A 23,688-nucleotide genomic window follows, 5' to 3' on the forward strand; every position below is an offset into this window, starting at 1 on the left:
CATTTGCCAACAAATCAGCAATTGTTTTTATATCCGTTCATCCTTTTTCTTTAAGTTCTTCCCGCTGTCTATGGATGAAAGGCATATATATAGTATATCACTGTTTTCCAACCCTGGTTCTCAGGACCCCTGTCCTGCATGTTGTAGACATTTCCCTGCTTTAGCACACCCTGATACAAATGTCTGTGTCATCAACAGACTTGTGCAGCCCTTGATGACAAGCTGATGATGAATATTCATCAGAATTAGATGTGCTAAACCAGGGAAACGTCTAAAACATGTACGACCGGGGGCCCGAGGACCAGGATTGGGAAACACTGCATTATAGAATACACTTATTTAAATACAGCTTTGTAATCAAACAATTACTTATACAAGATCTTGTCTGCAGATTTTTTTCTTCTCCAAAGCCATTATGCATGCGGGCAGACTGGACAACAAAACGTTGAAAGTACAAAAGAATTGCATAAAAACTCACAAAAATCATCTTGTACACCAATACAGAGTCAACAAGCTTTTTAATGTGCTTTCAGCCCTGACTTTGATTACAGTTTAAATGCCATTGGCTCCTGGATTACAAAACTTTAATACTATCACAATCAGCCACATGGTCAGACTGCCACAAACATTTAAAAGCTTTCCTATAAATGTGCATCAAGAGAGTCCTAAGAATCTAAGAAGTTTTGCCCACTTTTTTTAGTTAAATTCTGTGACTTTGCCTCTTTACATGAGAGGAATAAGTGTTCACCTAGTTGTGTTTTCTGGTGGTTGATAATCCCGGCTGGCTCCGTTGAGCAGCTTGCCACCACACTGGTTATACGGTAGGCTACTTCCTTGCTCTGATCACAAAGCTCTTTGAATACTGAGCTGCAATTGATTTTTCAGGATAAGACTGTGCAAGTGTGTCTATGATGGTGCGTGGTGCAAGGTGGGGGGGTGGGGGCACACAAAGGAAAATCAGAGGGAGAGATGTGGACGACTATAACGACACTGGAGGCGGACTGAGTAGCATCTGTGTTTGTGAGTTTACTGCACCTGAGCGCTGCTGCCATGTCACAGTGAGTGCTGCCTCTCGCAACTTATGGTAAGCATTTATAATTCCTGAATAGTCTTTATCATTTGTAAATATTTATTTTTTTAGGAGAGAAAGGTCGATTTTCTTTTTTGTCTTTACTGTTTCCTTATATTTCTAGTCACTCCACGTGGATATTTTAAAGAACACATAATAATAATAAATCATTTTTATTTATGGGACGTTATATGCAAAGAAACAAAGTGTTGTTCAGAGGTCACTAACAACTGAATGAATATAATTCCCCATCTCTGTCAAATAGCAGCTGAGATCAAAATGTCAGAAATCAAAATAACAGAAAGTGTAGAGAGAAGTTAGGTTCAGATGTTTGCTGTTGGCACATTTTAACTTGACTCTTTATAGTCACCATCATGATGCAGTTGTCACTGTTTTATAGAACTCGCGTGTAGTTCTAATGTGTGCAAAGGTCATAAATTATGGTTTCAGAACAAACCCAACACCAGTAGTGATGTTATCATGTGCCTCAGTGTGACATATTTTTACATTTAGCAATATTCAACCATTGTAGGAGCCATAGTAATTATTAACTGAGCAAAGGAAGAAGTTTGGTTGTGACACTGTAAAGTATTTACTATGAAGAAAGTAGATTTGGATTTGTTAAATTTAATCAATTTGCTTTTTAAAATATTTTACTGCATAAAAGTTTCCCATGCACATGAGTTTCATTACTGGGCAGACATTTGTTGTGTTTAGGTGGTTTATTTCAGTGCTTTTGTGCCAACAGGTTCAACAGATGTATACAGTTTCACTGTCCGCCACATGCAATTATTGTATTGTGGAAATGGCCTCATGGGAAAAATGTAAAAAAAAAAAAAATGTTTGACTGAAAGTTAGTGGTTTCTCCCAGTGTGTCGTCTGTCCAGCAGCAGAAGCACTAACTGAGAAACGGTGCCAGTCCCATAAATACGCTTACTTGCCAAAAAGAAAGCAAAACCTGCCCAGAAAAACAGAAAGATTTTGCATGTACTAAAACACATATGATCCCATCTGACTACATGAGCATCTGATTTTGCACATGTGAAGTTTAATTTGAGAAAAGGATGCTGGGGTGGGGACTGACAGGCAGGAAACCTAGAGGAAGACCAAAGAGAAGATTTATGGATGTAGGAGGACATGAGGTTGGTTGGTGTGAGAGAAGAGGATGCAGAAGAGGGGTAGAGAGACAGATGACTTGCTGTGGCAACAACTGAAGGGAGTAGCCGAAAGGGAAAGAGAGCATGGGAAATGTAATTTTGGAACATTTTCATGGTGTAAAAATATGAAACCAAGACAAAAATCCCATATAAAACAGGGGGGATTGCTATCATGGACCTAAATACCTAAATGCAGGAGACTAAGATATTGGGCAATAGTCTGAATATAGTCTTTTATTTAAATCAAAAGTTCTGCCATGCCAAGAACCCTTAAACAAACTTGAAAAACAAACAAGATGAAAGACCAGAGGGCAGTTGGACAAAACCAATATGAGGGATTAAGCCGAGATATATGGGTTGGGGATCGATTCAAATGTCAAGAATCGATTCGATTCCGATTCTTAAGATTCAGAATCGATTATCAAGATTTGATTCGATCCGATTCGACTCTATTCCGATATTGATTTTTGTTAATGTTATTAAAACAGTTTTTTGAGTTGTTACCTGAATTATATGACTGTAGTTATGCAAAATATTACTACTAGTATTATATTGAGATTAAATAGCAAATATTTGGCAGCTAATGATGCTGTAAGGACCAATCAGCTCCCAGAATGCTGATAGAACTGCTTTCAGAAACATCATGTGGGTCAGAATTACCAAACAGATCCAGGGAGGAAACAGAGACGGATGAAATAATTTTTATTTTTTCCCACATTCCGTTTTTATTTGTTCCATTTTCGATCTATTTTGGTTTTTAATTTTTGAACATTTGGTTTTAAGCATTTTTTGCAAATGTAACCCCAAGAAAGTATATAAAGTAATTAAATATAGACAATTTATGCAATTATAACCTTACACTTTAATGTTTTCATACCTTTAAACATATTTAAAGGCAAAAACATGGCACCAGTTAATCTCGTGTCCAACAAAACATTCCTTTTTGGAGGATAAACAAAAAAATAACCAAAAGTTGTAATGTAATGATAAAAAAAAAAACATAAATAAAAAAAAAAAAAAAAAAGATCGATCTTTAGACATATGAATCGATTTTTAGGAATTAATATGAGAATCGATTTTGAATTGGGAAATCGATTTTTTCAACACAGGCTTAATATATAAGTTGTCCTGGTTGAACTTCACTTTGAATTGGCTTCATGAAAGCATGAGTGAACATGAAGATTCCTGCAGCCTGGTCAGTACCGGTCAACCAGGATTTTCTCACCCTGCTGCTCTCTTCAGCCAGCTGTCGCCATCATTTAGAATAAATGTACTTGACAGTTATTCACGGTCATATGTATTAACCCATTAATATATATTATATTATTAATGATATATTATATCATTTTCATTGAGTTCATGGATAACTATTATTTGTCGCTATGATCATCATTGTACATACATTGTCAAATTTGTTGGTACCCTGATACAGGTACCCTTCCGTTGAAGAAAAAAAAACCCAACATTGGTCATTATTAAAATAACACAGACTAGTGAAGATCAACTTCATATATTGTTGTGCAACCTTTTGAGGTATCATTGCAATCAAGGGATTTCTGTAATTCTCAGTGAGACTTCTACACCTGTAGATGGGTATTTTGGTTGAATCCACATGAACAAACTGCTCCAGCTGTCTCAGGTTTGAAGGATTTCCTCCCCAGACTGTCTGTCCTTTAGCGGATATTCTTTGAGATTTAGACAGGACTCATACTGTAGTAGGCCATTTCAGAACAGTCCAATCTTTTGTTCTTTGTCACTCTGGGGTGATTTTGGCTGTGTGCTTTGGGTCTTTATCTGTTGGTGAACCAATGAACCGAGAAGTTTTCTGACAATGAGCAGCACATTTTGCTCCAGAATACCTTGATTGTCTTCAAGTGGCTTGTACCCAGCAAAGCTTCAAGACACCCTGAGCCAGATGCAGCAAAACGTCCCAGAGCACAGTCTTTTTCTCCTCCAGTGCTTTCTTTTGGCATCCGTGTACACAGAACTGGGACTTGAACTGTGAAATGGGACTCGCCAGGAAGCTCTATGATCCCTGCTTTTCACCATTTAAGTAGACTGTCTGAAGACAACTGTGATGCTAATTACAGAACACATTTTAGTTAACACGCTATGGTCAAACTCATCATTTCTAGGGGCATCATCTGCTCAGGTCTGTTTCATTCATTAGATTAGATTATACTTTATTAATCTCACAACAGGGAAGTTTTCACTCCTCAATGTTCAGTAAGTTATTATTTATTAATACTTTTGTCACCCTTAAAGTTCTTTATATGACCATTGTTGATTTTTCTTTCTTTAATGAAAGGGTGCCAACCACCTTGTCCTTGTGTGTACGAATATTCCATTTATATGATTATAAAGGTGATGGACTTTTCAAAGTCTGACATTTCTGACATCAGCTGCCTACACAGCTTGTTCTTTTCTTCAATATTACTGCAGTTGTTGAAAGTCCAGGATATAAAACGTTCCATTCATGTCATGTGTGTTTCTTTCACATTGACGTAGCCATCTTTGAATTATGTTTTGGACGATGATGATCTCATGCTTAGAAAGGTTATCTGACAGGAGTGTTTCTGGACAGGTTGAAGTGCAATTGTTTAAATATTATAATTAAACTGATGCTCAGGAGTTTAAGGTAGTTTTTCAGTGGCACATCATTGTCCATAAAATTGGAATAATTTAGTTTTCACTAACATTCAGGCTTTTATTTGCAATCATTTCATGAAAAGATGAAAAAAAATCCTGCTTTATTCCAACTTTTTAGGCAACTATGGTAAATGCATTTTGATAGTTTTACAGTAGAACTAAATTTCACGTTTTCTATTTAAATGGTAATGGAAACTTTTCCATAGTTTTTCAAGGTCACATTTCTGCTCACAAAATGTTGCCTGACAATGAAACCATGTGAATAAAATTACTCTCTACTACTCCAGACTGGTGATGAGGACGGTCAGTCACAAGCAGGTGTAGCTTCCACTGGAGAACAGCCAGAAACAGTATCAATGAAGTGGTCCAATGCATCACTGAATGATGGCACTAATGTTGCAGAGGCTGTGAAGCAAACCAAGGACTAGCAAAAGAAGCACGGCCCAGTCTCCCTGGAAAATTCAAAACATAACCAGTAAAAAAAAAAAAAGTTAGGGTTGCCAGAGGCTTCCAGCAGTTTGGGAATGCAGGCACAAGGACCATGAGAAGCCTTTAAAGCAGTGGACCAAGCATCCCAAGACATATGGACTAAATGAGACCTGCCAAAGCACAAACTCACAACTACAGCTGGCCTGACATAACCTTCTCATAATCACGTTTCGGCAGCAGAATAGGCGATTACTAATTTAGCAGGAAATCTCAAGTCCTGCTTTTACAGTCATTCCAAATTTCTTAATTCTATTTTTGTGCATGTTGGGGGAAAAAGGGAGCATGCTAGAAGAGAATAAAGGGGAACCAGCAGGAAAGGAAGGAAAAACAGAAACCTCAAAAGGACACAGGAACTGATGAGATACAGGTGGAAACAATGAGAACAGAGACTAACAAGGGAAGTCAAACCTAAAGCAAGGGTAAACACTTTCAAAATAGGACAAGAAATAAAGTGAACTAGTTAACACACAAAAGACCAAAGAAGGCAAAGATAACTCAACTGAAAAAAGGATCTTAATAAGGGGAACAAACGTAACTGAAGACCATTCATCCATTCATTTTCTATACCCGCTTAATTCTGTACTGGATCGCAAGATCGCAGGGCTCAGGTCACCGTAACTGAAGACATATCTAGAAACATCGAGGACAAACAGCATGAGACCAGCAGTAAAACATCTGAAGAATCATGTTTAGTAGCCTAACTGTACAGCAGACATTTGCAATCAAAGAACTCGAACTTCAAACCAAAAGTACAAAATTCCAAATTGTTGTAGGATGTTTGAATTACTTTGAAGGTTCTGCATTTGGTGCCCGTATTTTATACTGTTCTCATTGCTTATTCTGTCAAAATAGGAGTGAAGTTGCAAGGCAAAAAGAAAAAAAAAAAACAAGTTTCATGCAGAATGTTGAAACCTGAATATTTTGCATTAGATGTTTAACATCTTTCCCTCTTCTGTTTATGTCTTGAGGATGTTTCTTTGTTGCCGTTGAAGACTGACTGAACCGAATACCTCTTGGACTTCATCAAGATGGAGAACAACACAACCATTTTTCAGGATGTCACTCGGGTAGTAAACCTGACAGAAATGCCTTTCAACCCTCTGGAAGAGCAGGTCATAACTATTTTTTTGACAGTGGTCATTTGTGGTGTTGGGATCGCAGGGAATATCATGGTGGTGCTCGTTGTGTTGCGCACTAAACACATGGTGACCCCGACTAACTGTTATCTGGTCAGCTTAGCCATCGCAGACCTCATTGTGCTTTTGGCTGCAGGTCTGCCCAATATCTCTGATACCGTAGCCTTCTGGATATACGGCTACACTGGATGTCTGTGTATAACCTATCTGCAGTACCTGGGCATCAACGTGTCATCTTGCTCCATCACTGCCTTCACCATTGAACGCTACATAGCTATTTGTCACTGCATAAAGGCACAGTTCATATGCACGGTTTCCAGGGCCAAGAGGATCATAGCTGGAGTGTGGATGCTCACGTCACTGTATTGCACAATGTGGTTCTTCTTAGTGGACACCAATGAAGCCGTCTATGACAACGGGGTGGTGGTCACCTGTGGCTACCGCGTCTCCAGGAGCCTGTACATGCCCATCTACTTCCTGGACTTCACTCTGTTTTATGTGATCCCTCTCATAGTCGCCACTGTGCTGTATGGGCTCATTGCAAGGATTTTGTTCATGAGCCCTCTGTCGTCACATCTGAACGACCGAGCAGGAGGAGGCTCAGTTCACCACGGCCACTCCATGATCTCCAACAAGGCCAGCCAGGGGGCAGTTACTGCAAGAAAACAGGTAAAAAGACGCAATTAAAGGGACACGCTTACAAGAAAACACATGAATGTAAGGAAAGAAATGTGAATTTCATCTTTTGATTTTCAAACCTGTTGATCCTCTTTGGTCCAAACTGAAACATCTCAATGACTATCATATGGACTGACAAGATTGTCATTGTTTTCTTTTTCTTTTTCGCTCATTAAAAACAATGAATGAATGAATGAATGAATGAATGAATGAATGAATGAATGAATGAATGAATGAATGAATGAATGAATGAAAAACTTTATTTCGAACATGCTAAAAAAAATATATTTAAACCAAAGAACAATAGTTAAATAATAATCATAATAAATACAGTATAATACAAATCATAACAATCATAAACAAAAACATGCCTCACTGGCTTTTTTTTTTTTTCTTTTTTTTTTTCTTTCCTTTTTTTGCATGCTCGAAATGGAGCAGGGAGAAGTTAAAAAACGTATTTAGTCCTGCCCCGGTTATTTACAACACAAAATATAATTTTCCACCCTAAATTAAGCCGTATACATATAGACATACATACATACATACATACATACATACATACATACATACATACATACATACATACATACATACATACATACATACATACATACATACATACATACATACATACATACATACATACATACATACATACATACATACATACATACATACATACATACATACATACATACATACATACACATATGCACATATTCATATTCTCCATACATTATAATACTCAATATACACCATGGAGCAATACATTATACTTTATATATTATACATTTAAATAGAACCTTCCTTTGGCATATATTATATACTGGTCAACATACATACATCATACAAATTCAACTATCTAACACGCTATTTTTTTAATGTAACTCTTCCTGTCTATATCTCATAATAATGCATTCTTTATATCTTTTTTTGAACTGGTTCATACTTGAGCATTGCTTGAGTTCTACATGTATACTGTTCCATAGCTTGACTCCGCATACTGAAATACAGAACGTTTTAAGTGTTGTCCGAGCCACTCTGGTTTTTAGATTTAATTCCCCCCTTAAATTATACCCCCCTTCTCTATCAGAGAACATCCCCTGAATATTCCTAGGGAGTTGATTGTGTCTTGCTTTATACATTATCAAGCCAGTTTTATATTCAATAATATCTTTAAATTTTAAAAGATATGAATTTGAAAATAGTCTATTGGTATGATCTCTATATCCAGAATTATGTATTATTCTTATAGCTCGTTTTTGGAGTATAGTTAATACATTCAGTGATGATTTATAAGTATTTCCCCAGACCTCTGTACAGTAGTTCAAGTATGGCAAAACCAGGGAACAGTATAGCATGCGTAGTGAGTTATAATTTAATAAGTGCTTAGCTTTATTTAAAACTGAGACACTTCTAGATAATTTATTATGTATATATTTTATATGAGATTTCCAGCTAATTTTATCATCAATTATTACCCCAAGAAATTTGTTTTCTGAAACTCTCTCAATTTCAACACCATCTAACTGTATTTTTACCTGATTATCTATCTTATAATTACTAAATAACATTAGTTTAGTTTTAGCCAGATTTAACGACAATTTATTTTTATCAAACCACCTTTTTAACTTATATAATTCAGATGTGACCTTGTCCAATAGCTCCTGTAAGTTTTTTCCAGAACAAAATATATTTGTGTCATCTGCAAAAACTACCATTTTGAAGATATTAGATACATCACACATATCATTTATATACAAAATAAACAATTTCGGACCCAGTACAATAAATCATCTTAAAACAAAATTTAAGCATTTACCGTATTTTCCGCATTATAAGGCGCACCTTCAACGAATAACATATTTTAAAACTGTTTCCATATATAAGGTGCACCGCATTATAAGACGCACTAAATATCTGGTAAAATACCGTACTATAGTGGCTGGGGTTGAGTTACGTATCTACCTGATGGAGCTGCGCTACAGGAAATGCTACAAAATCCTACAGCAAATGCAAAAAAAAAAAACCAAGCAGAAAAGTACCATATGTCAAACTTTATTAACAAAATAAAAACCAGCTTTTCTCCGTCTCGTCAAAGTCTCTATTATACTAGTCAGCGTCGCTGCTGTTGTCTTGAACGTCTGTGATGATTTTCGACGGTTTTAGCGCCGTTACTTCGGCGACACCAACTACATTACCCAGAATCCCCCTGACTACAGTAACAGAAATTACCGTAATGATCATATATAAGGCGCACTGCATTATAAGGCGCACTGCCGGTTTTTGAGAAAATTAAAGGCTTTTAAGTGCGCTTTTAAGTGCGCTTTTAAGTGCGCTTTTAAGTGCGCTTTTAAGTGCGCTTTTAAGTGCGCTTTTAAGTGCGCTTTTAAGTGCGCTTTTAAGTGCGCTTTATAGTGCGGAAAATACGGTACCTGCCATACAAAGAGATAATTGTGAAAAATCACCCCCTGTGATGGACAGATGACCTGTCCAGGCCCTACTACCCCTTGACCTCTTGATAGTGGGGAAAAGATCAAGCCCCAACATGACCCTGAATAAGATACAAAAAAAAGAAAAGATGCTTGAGAGCATATCTGAAAATATATTATTCAAAGAGCCGTTCAGATTTGCATATCATTACATCACAGACCTAGATCAGACTACAATTACACAGATTCCACATATTTATCTCCATCCAGTTTCACATCTTCCTGCATCGACTTTATCTCTGAAGTGTTTAATGCAAATGTGTAACACTTATTTTAAAAGATACACCCCACAAAAGAGGGAGCTGGTATAAAGTTAAGATTTTTACTGCACGCCATTAAACCAGGGGCTATGAAAAGGGCTCTAAAGACACGTGGCACTGTGTGGTTTCTGTATGGCTATAGGAGGAGAGGTGGAGCAGTGGTTCAGGGAACAGTGTCAAGGAGGGGGTTGTTTAGCTGCTCCAAATCACTAATTAGCTCTCTCCCTACAGTATATTTATGCAGTAACATGCTGGGAGCTGGGGGAAGGAAAAGGCCTACAACCAATTGTCTCAATGTACTGGTGCACTGATGTGTTTGTGCTATAGACAGAAGTCTTGATAAATATAGTTACTTCAGTATGGATGAAACCAATGCTATTGCAATATATCCCTGTGGTATTTTGACCAAAACATGTGAGACATTTCATTATAATACTCCAGTAAAATGAGTCAACTCTTTCAAGATGGAACCAGCCTCTTTTCATGTGAGCATGAAGTGGAATAAATCATTTAATTAACATAGGTCATTTTAATTTTCAAAATAAAAAAATCATTAAGGATCAGTTGCAATTAAACTAGGAATTTAGAAGCTTAAAGAAAATTTCAACTGAAATACACATCCAAAGTGGATTTTGAACTCATAAATTAGAAACACCTTATGTTCACAATGATCATAAAAAGGCTCAACATTGCTGTCCTATTGTGTGCTTTTTAAAATCATTTAGGTGTTATGCAGTCTGCAGACAGTCCCTGAGTACCTGAGCAGAAGGTTTTCTGGTATCTCAATGTTTTATTCAAGATTCAAGGTTTAAGCCTTTATTGTCGCTGTATTTACATACAATGAAATCAGAGGTGCAGATCCAATAGGTGCATAGAATTACACGGTAAAGAAAAAAGAAAATACTTCATAGCAGCAGTAATAATAATAATAATTATTATTATTATTATAAATTGTTATTATTATTATGATGGTGATGGTGATGATGATAATAACATAGAAAATTCTTCCTAGTCGTGCTTGAGGGTTCATGGGCCATACCAGTCTACATGTGTTTTGTGGATCTGGAGAAGGCATTTGACCGTGTCCTTCGTGCCATTTGATGTGGGTTCTTCAGTGAGTACGGGGTCCGGGGCCCTCTATTAAGGGCTGTCCGGTCTCTGTATGATCGGAGCAGGAGTTTGGTTCACATTGCCGGCAGTATCAGACTTGTTCCCGGTGCATGCTGGACTTAGCCAGGGCTGCCCTTCGTCACGGTCCTGTTCATAATTTTTATGGACAGGATTTCTAGGCGCAGCCAGGGGCCGGAGGGGATCCAGTTTGGGAACCACAGGATTTCATCTCTGCTTTTTGCAAATGATGTTGTCCTGTTGGCTTCATCGGGCCGGGACCTTCAGCATGTGCTGGGGCGGTTTGAGGCTGAGTGCGACGCGGCAGGGATGAGAATCAGCACCTCCAAAACCGAGGCCATGGTTCTCCGGGTGGGTGGTGTTGTGCAACTCGGGTAGCTTGGCTGTCCAGTTATCGAAGGCTAATGATAATTCTATTAAAGAATTATTAATAATTAATAAAGTGGACTATTTATCAATTTGAATTATCAAAATGATAATAATTCTCGTCGGGGCACCACCCCCGATGCCTTACTCCGGGGGAAATTTGATAACTAAACAGCAGAAAGTCAGTCTCAATATGATTTGAATTATCCTGCAGAACAGCAAATCTTACTATATCTTACAGAATAACAATGAAGGCGTGATATCCGAACACTAGGCTCTGCTTAAACAAATCAATTTGTGACCAAATCTTGCATGAAATAACAACAACCTCTCATTAAAAATCAATCAGAATGTATTTACATACGGGTATCAAAGAAGATGTAAATGGATACCCAATAAATCCTGATGGCAGAACTTAAGTATTATAAAACAATTAATTAACTAGAAAAACATCAATAGAAAAATATGACATGAAAGTTAAATGCATGGAATGGAAAAAAGAAATCAAAGCAATAATAAAAATGATATCACGAACATGTACGGTTCAAAATATTGTGGCTGCATAAAGATGGCTGCGTTTTTTTTAAAGATGGCGGAACTGTAACCACGCCACGTGCAATTAGAACGGATGGTGATCCCAGTGTTTAAAACCGTGATCAACTGGCGAAACGGCGCTTTAAAACATGAATGACTAGCAGAAAGTGGTGACTACAAATTAATGACAACAGTCATGATAATGATGCTGATGTAATCTCAGCTCTGAACACAGATTTAGCTCTGAAACACTCCCAGTTAAACTAATACACTCAGACTCAAAACCTCACGCCTTCCGGTCGGGATCGGGAAGCTGCGGGTTCTGTCGAGGTTCCAGTCCGATGCGGCCTCGTTTCTCTCGGCTCCACCATGCGGCTCGGCTCGGCTCAGTCCTGTGGAGACCCCACGGGCAGGACGATCCTGCAGGGGTTCCCCGGGGCGGGCAGCTGCTCAGCTTGCTCTCCACGTTCCTCCTTTGAAAAGAGATGCAGTCTTTCTGCGTCTCACAGCCGGGTAGATCTCTCCGATCACGGAGCCTCTTGACGAGCCTCCAGGCGTGCGAGGACAGTCCACTGGAATCAGGGCCGTCGCCGTCTTTCACCAAGGCGCGGGCTCACGGATCTGGAAGAATCTGGCTTCCGGGCTAAGGGAACTCAAGCAGAGAAAAGGTTAAGAGGAGCAGGAGGGCCGGAGCGCTGCCTCGCTCCGTGACCGCAGCGGATCTCCAGGCCAAGCTGGAGCGAGGGCATGCAGAGCATGGGCCGGCCATGGAGCAACGCTCCGCTGGATCTTCTCTCCCCCCTCCCAGGGGGGGAGGAGGCGATGGGATCTTTGGCACGCAGCCAAAGGTCTAGCTGCTCAGGATGAGAGGGTGATCGGAAGAGAGAGAAAGGGAGCAGCAGCAGGGTTTTGATCCTACGCGCGCTGTGGTGACGTCATCGGTGCCTCGTTTGTGATTGGATACGCGCCGCTGGTAGGCGCCGCCCCCCCCCACGCAAGGCATGCTGGGGGATTGTAGTTCATGGAGGCCTGGCTTTTTGGGCTCCGCTGCGTCCGGCCCAGGTGTCGTAAATCCCCAAGGAATTCTGTTCCCTTGCAGAAACTTTCCTTGCTTGCTTTGATCTGTTTTGACCCCCCCCCCTCTAGGGGTCATAAACTTACTATCTCGAGCTAGGCAGTGGGGGTCGTAAACGGACTATCTCGGCCAAGATCACCAGGAGGCACATTACAGCCGATTTTCAGCTGAGCAGTTTCAAAGTTGAATATACACATTCGCAAAATGTTCAGATACATTTATAAGTTCAGAATTCACATGGGCATATGGGCGAGCACAACAGTGGAGAAGTCCTGCCTCAGGTGGAGGAGTTCAAATATCTCACGATTGAGGGAAAGATGGAGCGTGAGATTGACAGATGGATCGGTGCAGCGTCCGCAGTTATGCGGTCGATGTACCAGACCATCGTGAGACGGTCCGGTTTAACTAGAGAATTGTATATTTTGAAAAATGAAGACCCAAAAACTGAAATAATATTGACCTAAAACCAATACATTTCCAACAATAACAGAAGCAGAAATCCAGCCATACATGTTCAAGCTAAAATCAGATCCAGAGAATTAAAGTCACTGAGGTATCCGTTTAGGACAGCTGTAAAAAAACACAAAAAATCTAGCTTAGTTCGTACCAAGCAGATAAAGTAGTTTGTTCAAAGCAGAAGCTGATCACTCCTTCCTTGGTAGAGTGTTGAAAACTTTAGTTTTTAAAAAGAGCATTGTTCCCATATATATCATAACACTACTGTATACCAGCTACATAACCATTTCTGGTTTTGAGACAAAGTGGTTCTTTTAAGGTGGTCCTTATCAACACTTCCTGACATTGGCATTTAGTTCAGGTGTACCTTTTATACATCCTTAGAAACAGTGTAACACATATTAACGCCTGTAAAGACTGTACTTAATTTTTCTCCTTCTCCTCTATTTGAACAGATTACAAAGATGCTGGCTGTGGTGATCATCCTCTTTGCTTTGCTGTGGATGCCTTACCGAACACTGGTGGTGGTCAACTCCATCATCGACCCACCTTACCACAACTCCTGGTTTCTTCTCTTCTGCCGCATGTGCATCTACACCAACAGCGCTATCAACCCCATTATTTACAACCTCATGTCTCAGAAGTTTCGAGTTGCATTCAGAAAGCTTTGCAAGTGCAGCTGGCCGCACAGGGAGACTGAGTACAGCGTACCCATGTACTGCAGCGTGAGGAAGAATTCCTCCCACGGGAGCAACGAGCCGGTCACAGAGCAGGTGGACATCAGTGGCCAAACCACAAACAGGTTCATCATAGCAGACGATGAAACAAGCACTGTGCACATTTCTCAATGAAACCTTCGTTGGGTTTGTCATTACAATCCATTCATGCATGAGAACTTCTGCATCCAAATCTTTCATTTTTAGAGTCTAGGTCTCCTCTTGCTTCCACTTGTTAAAAGGTTCTCATTGAAATCTGAAGGTATTCTTCTTGATAAATGTTTGTGGTGTTTTGTGTGTGCTGTTGTAGCTGTAGTAAAGTTGAAACTGGTGTGACCATGCTGTAAATACGGTACAGCGCCAGGCCAAGCTTCGCTGGTCCTAAAACTGAGTGGGCCACTGTGGCATTACAGTGTGTCAACGTATGAAGTGTATGAGCAGATCTTTGAAATGCAGTAAAAGGTTTATACTCACCATTTTAGAACACCTAACTATGGAAATTATGGACATTTAATGTGATGCATGTTCTATTCTATTTTCATTTTGACAGTATCTACACTTTATGTTAACTAGCTTTATCAAGAGCAGGCTCTGTGCAACAAGTGCTCCAGAAACGTGTATCCCTGCGTCTCGTAAGAGCACTTGTGCTTTTCATGTGTTCAGGCTGTTACTCACACAGACCACACTTTTGAGGGGCACTGGGGACACATAAAACCCACAATCCATTTTTCCTTCCTTTTTCATTGATTAATAGTGCATTTATCTCCATAAATTAATATCAATCAATACAAAACATTGGACATGGAACAAATCCTGCTCATGTTTATTATGAGTGCATCTACCATCTCTTTTATGCTATTGAATCAGTACGCTAGTGCAGCTAGAGGTCAAAGTGTACCTGCCCAAAGCCTGTGAAATGGGGACGAGTTAAGCATGAAATGTTAAAACGGACCCCTGGGGATTTGATCGGTTGAAATGTCAGTGTCAGCGATGTGAATGGCAGCTTTTCTGGACTTACTCCACTGCATAATTCTGCAAAATCTATTTCACTTCAATTAATATGCCAAAGCAAGCAGCAAGCTTAACCTATGGTAATGACCAAGGTAAAAGGTCTTGGTGACCATCTCAATAGTCTAATAAACCAATTTGTTGTTTACAACACATCTCAAAAATAAAAAATCTGTTGTCGTAATGTTGTAGGACAAGTGGTATCAGTCTGAAACTCAAAACTAAGGTCTTCAGGGGACTTGCACAAGTTTGAGTCTTAACCATCATCTTATCCTTGCAGGGTCTTAACAGTCTGTGTATATATGTATATATATATATATATATATATATATGCTTGTACAGACTGTATACCGTATGCACTGAGAGGGAGAGGTAAAACATACATGTAAATACACTCTAAGCAATAATATAATAATAATAACAACAACATACTCAAAGCCCGTCTGTTTAAGACTACGTTTGTCTCTGTACGAGTGAATAGTCGAATTTAAACTTGTTTTATATCTTGTATTTTATGGGTTTTTTTTAATGGTATGATATTTATGTTCATATGTTTTTATTGTTTTTTTTTCATTTTCTGTAGTGTCATTGAGTGCTAGAAAGCTGCCAGTAAATAAAATGTATTATTGTTGTTATTATCTTCCCAAAAAGTGGCTATCCTAACAAGCTTCTCCTATGGTTAAACAGTACAATGTGAAAGTGGAAAAAACTAAACTTGTGTCTTAAAAAAATGTTTTAGCAATTTTAGCATCTTTTAATATACGTAAGGAAGTATTTCGTGATAAGAACTTATAATACTTATATCAAATCTGAGGCAAAGTGGTCTGTAATTATTTAAATTTGGAGGTAATGATTGAAAATCCAGAGTTTCAAATATATGCTATATTATGCTACGCTTGATTACATCATATGAGGACAAACTGCAGGAAAGATGGGCTGTAGCAGCAAGTGTTTATATTGTAATCCATTTTAATTCTGGAAAACACAATGAGTTGTTCCTCTATGAGTATGAATTATGTATCCACTGCATCTGTCGAGAGCTGTTCTGTTCTCAGCATCAACACAAATAATCAAAGAGCACCTCGACTTGTTCGGTGCATTCAGGAAGCAACCTGGAGCGCACTGAAGAGGCTGCTTATTGTTTCTTGTCCACTAATCCTCACATGTTTAAATCGCTTCCAGAAGCTCCTTCTTTCAAATCAACCACAAAATGCACAGTAGACTTTATTACAACAACAGGAGAGGAGGCAGAGGATGAGCTGGAGAAGATCAGGCATGTAATGCAGTGTCCTCATCTACATAGTTTACTTTTAATTTAATCCAACAAATAAAAAGGCAAATTGGTTATTATAAATTACCCATAAGTACTGTGATTGACTGGTGGTCTGTCTGTAGTGTACCCTTGTTTTTTGCAGGAAGAGAGCTGGGATCGGCTCCATAGGACAAATGTGACCCCCAAATAGTAATATTAAGGTTTGGAAAAGGAATGGATGGATGGATGGATGGATGGATGGATGGATGGATGGATGGATGGATGGATGGATGGATGGATGGATGGATGGATGGATGGATGGATGGATGGATGGATGGATGGATGGATGGATGGATAAATGTACCTACATGCTTCTCACTTTCATTATTCTCAACAGACAGAAGTGTTTTGTAATTTTGTTCTTTTTCATATCCTCAAGAAACAAATGTTACATCTGTGCAAAGGCCATGAGCAGCACACCACCAAGATCACTTCTTTAAATAATATCTATTTACGTTGTTTGTATGTAGGCGTCACTGTGCAGTATAAAAAGCAACAAATATCAAGGCTAAGATTTACATTCATCAGTGTAGTGTGTCATTCCTTCATAAAATAAAAGCATGCAGCGTAACCTGCCCTGCAGTTCAGCTGGTATGAGTCCAGGTTGCCATGGCTACGTTACAAACTCAGTTTATGACTGTGAACTTATTGATGGTAGCCATCATAAAACCTCCAATGTGTTGTAAATATGACTTACTATATGCGTCAACACAAGCAGCCAGGCTGAGATCCTGTTCACTGTGATTGCTCAATTCACAAGCGTTTCCAGGAACTAGAGTTTCCAGGAACTGTAACGTCACACTGCATTATATGTGATGGTGCCATTAAAGCAATCTCTGAATAAACGTCTGGCGACACATTACATTGGTTTTAGCAAAAGATAAATAAATAAATGAAATAATAAGTACACTCAAACTGCAGTTTCGGCATTACTTTCACTATCAACACCTAAGAGACATGTATGCCAGGCATGTGCTGTCTTTCTAAGCCCTCAGTGGGATGTCTGAGCCTTAAACATCCATCCATCCATCCATTTTCTTTCACTCATCTGTTACAGATACAAATACTTTGTTACCTTACTTAAGTAGAAATTTTGGTTATCTATACTTCACTGGAGTAATTATTTTTCAGACGACTTTTTACTTTTACTCCTTACATTTTCACGCAATTATCTGTACTTTTTACTCCTTACATTTTAAAAACAGCCTTGTTACTGTTATTTCATTTCAGCCTTTAAAAAAAAATTATCCAGTTAAATGTCTCCATAGAGTGAATTTGGTTGTGGTTGTTTCAGATGTTCTTGTCCAGTTTTGTTCTTACATCCGTTCCCTCAGATTCCTGCAACTAAACTTGGATGTACATTCCAATAAAGGTTAGGATAAATGATAACATGCCCCTGAAGTTTGACTTTTTGCACCATTACAATATTTATAGGCAACTAGTCATCATATCTGCTGCTCTCTGAAACACATGTTAATGCTCAATAGTACACATATATGCTTCTTTAATATATTTGCATTATACTAAGTTACATTCATTTTCAATGGCTTTTTTGCCCCTTACATTACTTTTACTTTTATACTTTAAGTAGTTTTGAAACCAGTACTTTTATACTTTTACTTGAGTAAAAAACTTGAGTTGATACTTCTACATGAGTATTTTTAAACTCTAGTATCTATACTTCTACCTGAGTAATGAATGTGAATACTGAAGACACCTCTGCTATTCATGGGTACAGTGAGATTAAAAGCAGCATCACATTTCCAGAGCAAAACACTGCAAACAGATACAAGAAATATAAATAACATAAAAAGGTTAAGGTGCATTTTTAAATATTCAAATCAAGACCTGAGATCCTATCTACAGATAATTACATATAAAAAGAAAAACTGAGTAAATGCATGTGAATGGATGATCCAACAGAAAGCACATCCCCACTCTGCTTATCCACAGCAAACAGTGTCATATTGATTAGTTATTCTCACAGTGACGTACTTTGAACCCGTCTGAGGCGTCACTGGGTGTTTGGTTTTAGATCAATACTATTTCAGATTTTGTGTATTTACTTGTCTTTAAAGCCATCTTTAAAGTCATCAACACTTCTATGAAGCGTTTGATGACTTTAAATAGAACTGATGGCTGTGTGCTGAGATGATCAGGCAATGTGGAGTCGATGTCCTGAATTTCACACACAATAATATCTAATTGAGTCCATGTGTGCATCAGTATCTAATATCTGCCTGCTGCATATTATTAAGCAAAAGAATAATGGCACTTATGTTGGATAATCCTTTCTCTATTCAGATGGTCTTCAGGCAGAAAAGTCATGCATACTTTGTTAATGTTGAGAATAAGTTTAACTATGTATAAATAGGTCTGATAGTAGCTGGGAAGAGTGTGCATTTAAATGCATATTTGCTAATGTCTTTGTATTTGTTCTACCTCAAATATAAGATGACTCTCATGTAAAATGTGTTACTGCTAAAAATCTGATTAGTGAATTTTTCATAAATATCTTTAACATAATTTATTTTCTTTTTATCCAGAACAGTTTTTTCTTTTTTTTTGTTCAATTCATTAAATCAATACGACCCCCTTATAATAAATCTTCAAACAAATCAGTTGAATGACACAGTTCATTTACAAAGGCGAACTGGACAGTCTTGATCAATACTCATCGAATCCAATCACATCATAAAACACACACGTGCACACGCACAGGGGAGGTATCCAGGAATCAATCGAGTATGTTTTCATATTTCAGGTAGACAACATTAACCTCAATAACTTGTGATAAAAACATTTTATAGGTCTATGGGGTGTCAGTAAATTAGTTGGATACAGATTCATTTGTTCTTCAGACTTAATTTCAGCACATTATAGAAACAAAATGAAAAGAAATTGACAATATCCAGGTTCAGGGAATCATAAATTAATTCAAAAACTAATTAAAAAAAACACTACGTGATCTCTCGAGCTGAAACTGTGGGACAAAAAATGAACAAAACAAGCCCTCCACCCGTTCTCAGAAAACAGTTGTTTTGGTTTTTATTTGAAAGCTCCGCATTTAAAACCATGCTGTCCTTTTATCTACTAAGGTATACAAAGACATTTCTGATGCATATGTCATATATGATTGATAAAAGCACTTTTATTTAGCTTTTATCAATCAGATATGTCAGTTAAACTTTTATTTTTTATTATTATGTTTATTACACTTCTCACAAGTGGAACATCCTCTGCCAGGACAGTTCAAGGCCTTGGCCAGTCTTACTGTGCCCATGCAGCTGTTCAGTAGGATGACTGTCATTATTCATCTGCTCCTTCCCCTCAATATTTGATGTATTGTGTTTGTGCAGTAAGTCATTGATGGAGTATTTTCATGCTGTCGTATAGCTGTGCTAGTAGACACAGTCACAGGATACTACAGATTTATAAACAGTGAGTTGTCCATAAATAACAGGTTTATTTAAATGTCTCTGTGTCTGTTATGTTTTTCTTATAACGGATCCCACTTGATTGATCGCTGACTTACAACTTAATCTACAGTATAGGCTCCATATTTTCATCAGAACGGCTTGTTGGGAGAAAACACAAAAATCGTCAAAAGTTATAGTTCCTTTATTTCTCCCACGTTAAGTTTCTCTCAGTGGATGTAAAAGTGACATATTTTAAATCACTTTACTCTTCCCAGGCCCAGTGATTGCCCTCTGGAGTAAAATGGTCAATCCAGACTTGGGAAATTATGACAAAAAAAAAAACAGTATTTCATGCTGTGTTCGTTTAGTTCCACAATACAGACGTGATAATCCTAAATGTTTGAATAAAAGGCAACTTGCATTGTTTTCTTAGGCCTGATGTTTCTCTCAGGATTTACAGGAAAAGGACCCAAATGCAGGAGACTCAGAGGCCGGGGAAAATCAACAAAGTCCTTTATTTTCACAAAAAGCAGTGTTTCAGCAAGATAGCCAGACACCAAAAATCCATAGACAACAAATGCAAGTAAGTAGAGGGAAACCGACCAACTGATGTAAGACAGAGGAAGGTAGGACAGTACCTGGACATTCAGGACAAACGAGGACGATCATGACTTCATCATACCAGTTTCACCGATCATCTAAAAGATTTGTGCATGTCTAACTGGGGGAGCCGCAGTCTCATGAGCTGTTGTTCCCTTCTTATAAATCTCTGCCGTTGCATGTGGTGACCTAGTTAGTGTGGTTGCATGCACATCTAAATCAAGCTATTGGCAACTATCTAGCTAAGGATTAAACTGTTTCCGAGAAGTCCAAGTATACATGCGCGAGAAGACAATCGATTATTGAGTGAGGTGTGTTCCACTCCGCGATGCTAGGTGGCGCCGCACGCACTTTTGGGTCGGCGTTCTTCCCATATCTGTCAAGTTTTGGATTTAAAAATACGGGAAATTTTCCCGTCGCTGTCCCACCAGCCCAACCGAGGTCCAGTATCTAACATTTTTTTTTTTTTTTTTTTTTTTTTTTTTAAATATTTTTATCCCGGTTTTTTCCCATTTTTACCACCCCGTGCTCCTACCTACTGACAGTCCTGGGCATTGCCATCCTCTACCAACCCCGGGAGGGCCCTGCACTGAGCTCAGGTCTCCTCCTTAACCTGAGGAGTGAGCAGGCCGCATCTTTTCACCAGACAGGGTGGGGTTTCTCAGGCCGGACGTAGCGCGTGGAAGGATCACGTTATTCCGGCCGGATCCTCCCCACCTGTATGGGGAGCATGTGTAGCCCAGGACTGTGTGCATGTTTTTGTGAGGGTAGCTCCCATTAGCTACCCAAGGAAACACGGGGAGAACATGCAAACTCCACACAGAAAGATCCTTTCACCAACCCCACCCATGGTGTGGGCACTGAAGTCATGGGGGAACTAACACGCACTTCAGCGCCCACAGCTTCCCCGGCGGGAATCGAACCCAGGACCTTCTTGCTGTGAGACCGCTGCACTACCAGCTGCGCCACCGTGCCCCGGGTATCTAACATTTTAGGACAAATTTAGGAGAAAATGATGTGCTCGTAGCCTGATAGGACGACCTTTGTTGACACTGAAATGCTGTGTACTTCCTATGTATGTAATTCCTATAATAGAGCCTCAATGAAAACATATTGTCAGGTTATATACACATTGGTTGTCTTCAAGTGAAACATGCACATTTTCTTTTAATTTGTCATTTTCACTCATGTGGCTCTCTGGCTTTCACTGACTGATGACACAGCACGCATGTTTTTGTCCTGCTCATCTCGCCACTAACCTCTCGAGAACGGCCACCCAGGCAACAGCAGGGGGCAGTTCTCGCGAGGCTAGTGACAATTCAGTTTTGCTGTTTAAAAAATATTATATTATAAAACGGGAAATTTAGGGGAAAATACTAATATGGGAGGCCGGCGGAAAAGAGAGGTAAATACGGTAGTTTCCCGGCCAAAACGGGAGACTTGACAGGTATGGTTCTTCCGGTTCGTTGTCCGTCTCCTTCTCCTCCTACTGTGTTGATATTCTGGCTTCGTCACTTCCAGAAGGGGGAGTCCCGGGCAGTCAGTAGCTCGGCTAAGCGTGTGTGTTGCGTACAGTATACATGCCGGAATAACTCGGATTAGGACCGTATTATCTTGCACTAAAAGCTCGATCTCAAGAGCTTCAGTTTGGTTCAACTATAGCCCGGCAAAGATGTACACATGGCTGGAAAAATTGAATATCGGTCGGATTAAGGCAACAATTTGACTTTCTGTTAGTGCATGTAAATGTACTGACTACTAACTATGGCAGCACGGTGGCTTAGTGGTTAGCACTGTTGCCTCACAGCAAGAAGGTTCCTGGTTCGACTCCCAGGCCCGGCAGGACCTTTTTATGTGGAGTTTGCATGTTCTCTCCGTGCTTGCGTGGGTTACCTCCAGTTACTCCGGTTTCCTCCCACAGTCCAAAAACATGCATGCTAGGTTAATTGATCATTCTAAATTGCCCTTAGGTGTGAGTGTGAGTGTGTCTGGTTGTTTGTGGGGACTGCGGGTGGAAACTAGCATTTCTGCTAAACCCGGTGTATTCATACTGCTTAATGTAGTGTTCATGAATATGCATTGTCCCATCTAAATAAACTTTGAAACTGAGCAACTCACCCCTTTTGTAGCATGCTGGCTTACTTTTTTCCCCACTTCATTTAATTAGTTTGCCACTTCCATTTATTTCCTGAATTGCATGTAACACATCCCTAGTTGGAAGCATTTGGTTCATTTTAGTACATTTCACGAGGGGATTATCATATGTTAGCTTCAATTTATTTCACAAAGTTCACGGGGAGTTGTAGTCTAGTGGTTACAGAGGTGGGCTTGGGTCTGGAGCAATCAATCCCTAATTGCTCCCCTGGCGCCAGAAATAAAGGCAGCCCACTAGTCTAACTAGTGATGGTTAAAAGCAGAGGACACATTCCAGTGTGTTTCCATGTATACTGATGAATAAAGTGGTTATTATTAAAACAGCCATCAGGTGTTCAGCTATTTTGTGATAATGCTAAACTTAGTTAAAAGTCAAATATACTTGAAATATCAGCTCAGTAATACAGTAGACACAGAGTTTTCCCTCACTCACTACTTGATTGCCCTTTACATAAATAAAGTGAGTAAAGCTGAAAGAGTCGGTACAGGCTCATCCCTGCGTCTGCCAGTCTCAGTGATCCTGCTCTGTGTCATGTAATCTCATTTTACAGCTGCTCACCTGCCTTTTTGTCATTGCTTCACTCTCTGGTTTTCATACAGAAGCTTGATTTGCGCCCAGTGCCGCCCACTATGCTAAATAAATGTAACACACAAAGGTTATACATTTATAAACAGTTACTCTGTTTTTACTGGTTTCTGGTGTGCTTTGTTTTTCATTTTTATCTTTCCATATTTAGTAAATATAGGCTATTTGCTTTTCTTCTGCGACTTTGAATTCCTTCTTTGATTTATCGGTCTGACTTGATAAAAGAGCCTTTTGAAGGCTGCGTTGCAAATATGAGTAGCTCTGCAAGGGTTTTTGAGTTTCTTGACGTGGCTCTTTCAACTAAATGCTATCTTTAGTACGCTTTTTTAGCACACAGGAAAGCTTCAGTGAACTCACAAGCAACATAGCACAATTCATCTGAGGCGTGTTGGCAGTGATATTAC

At 39.1% G+C, this 23,688-nt stretch overlaps 1 protein-coding gene across 1 annotated transcript; it reads left to right on the forward strand.

Annotated features, from left to right (window-relative positions):
- Positions 1-963: 963 nt before the first annotated feature.
- Positions 964-15,848, forward strand: LOC133456746 (thyrotropin-releasing hormone receptor). Its single transcript, XM_061735307.1, has 3 exons — positions 964-1,084; positions 6,333-7,169; positions 13,945-15,848. Exons 2-3 carry the CDS (start codon positions 6,393-6,395, stop codon positions 14,338-14,340), a joined length of 1,173 nt encoding a protein of 390 aa, XP_061591291.1. The 5' UTR covers positions 964-1,084; positions 6,333-6,392; the 3' UTR covers positions 14,341-15,848.
- Positions 15,849-23,688: the final 7,840 nt, after the last annotated feature.

This window comes from Cololabis saira, chromosome 12, assembly GCF_033807715.1.
Source record: "Cololabis saira isolate AMF1-May2022 chromosome 12, fColSai1.1, whole genome shotgun sequence".
NCBI lineage: Eukaryota > Metazoa > Chordata > Actinopteri > Beloniformes > Belonidae > Cololabis > Cololabis saira.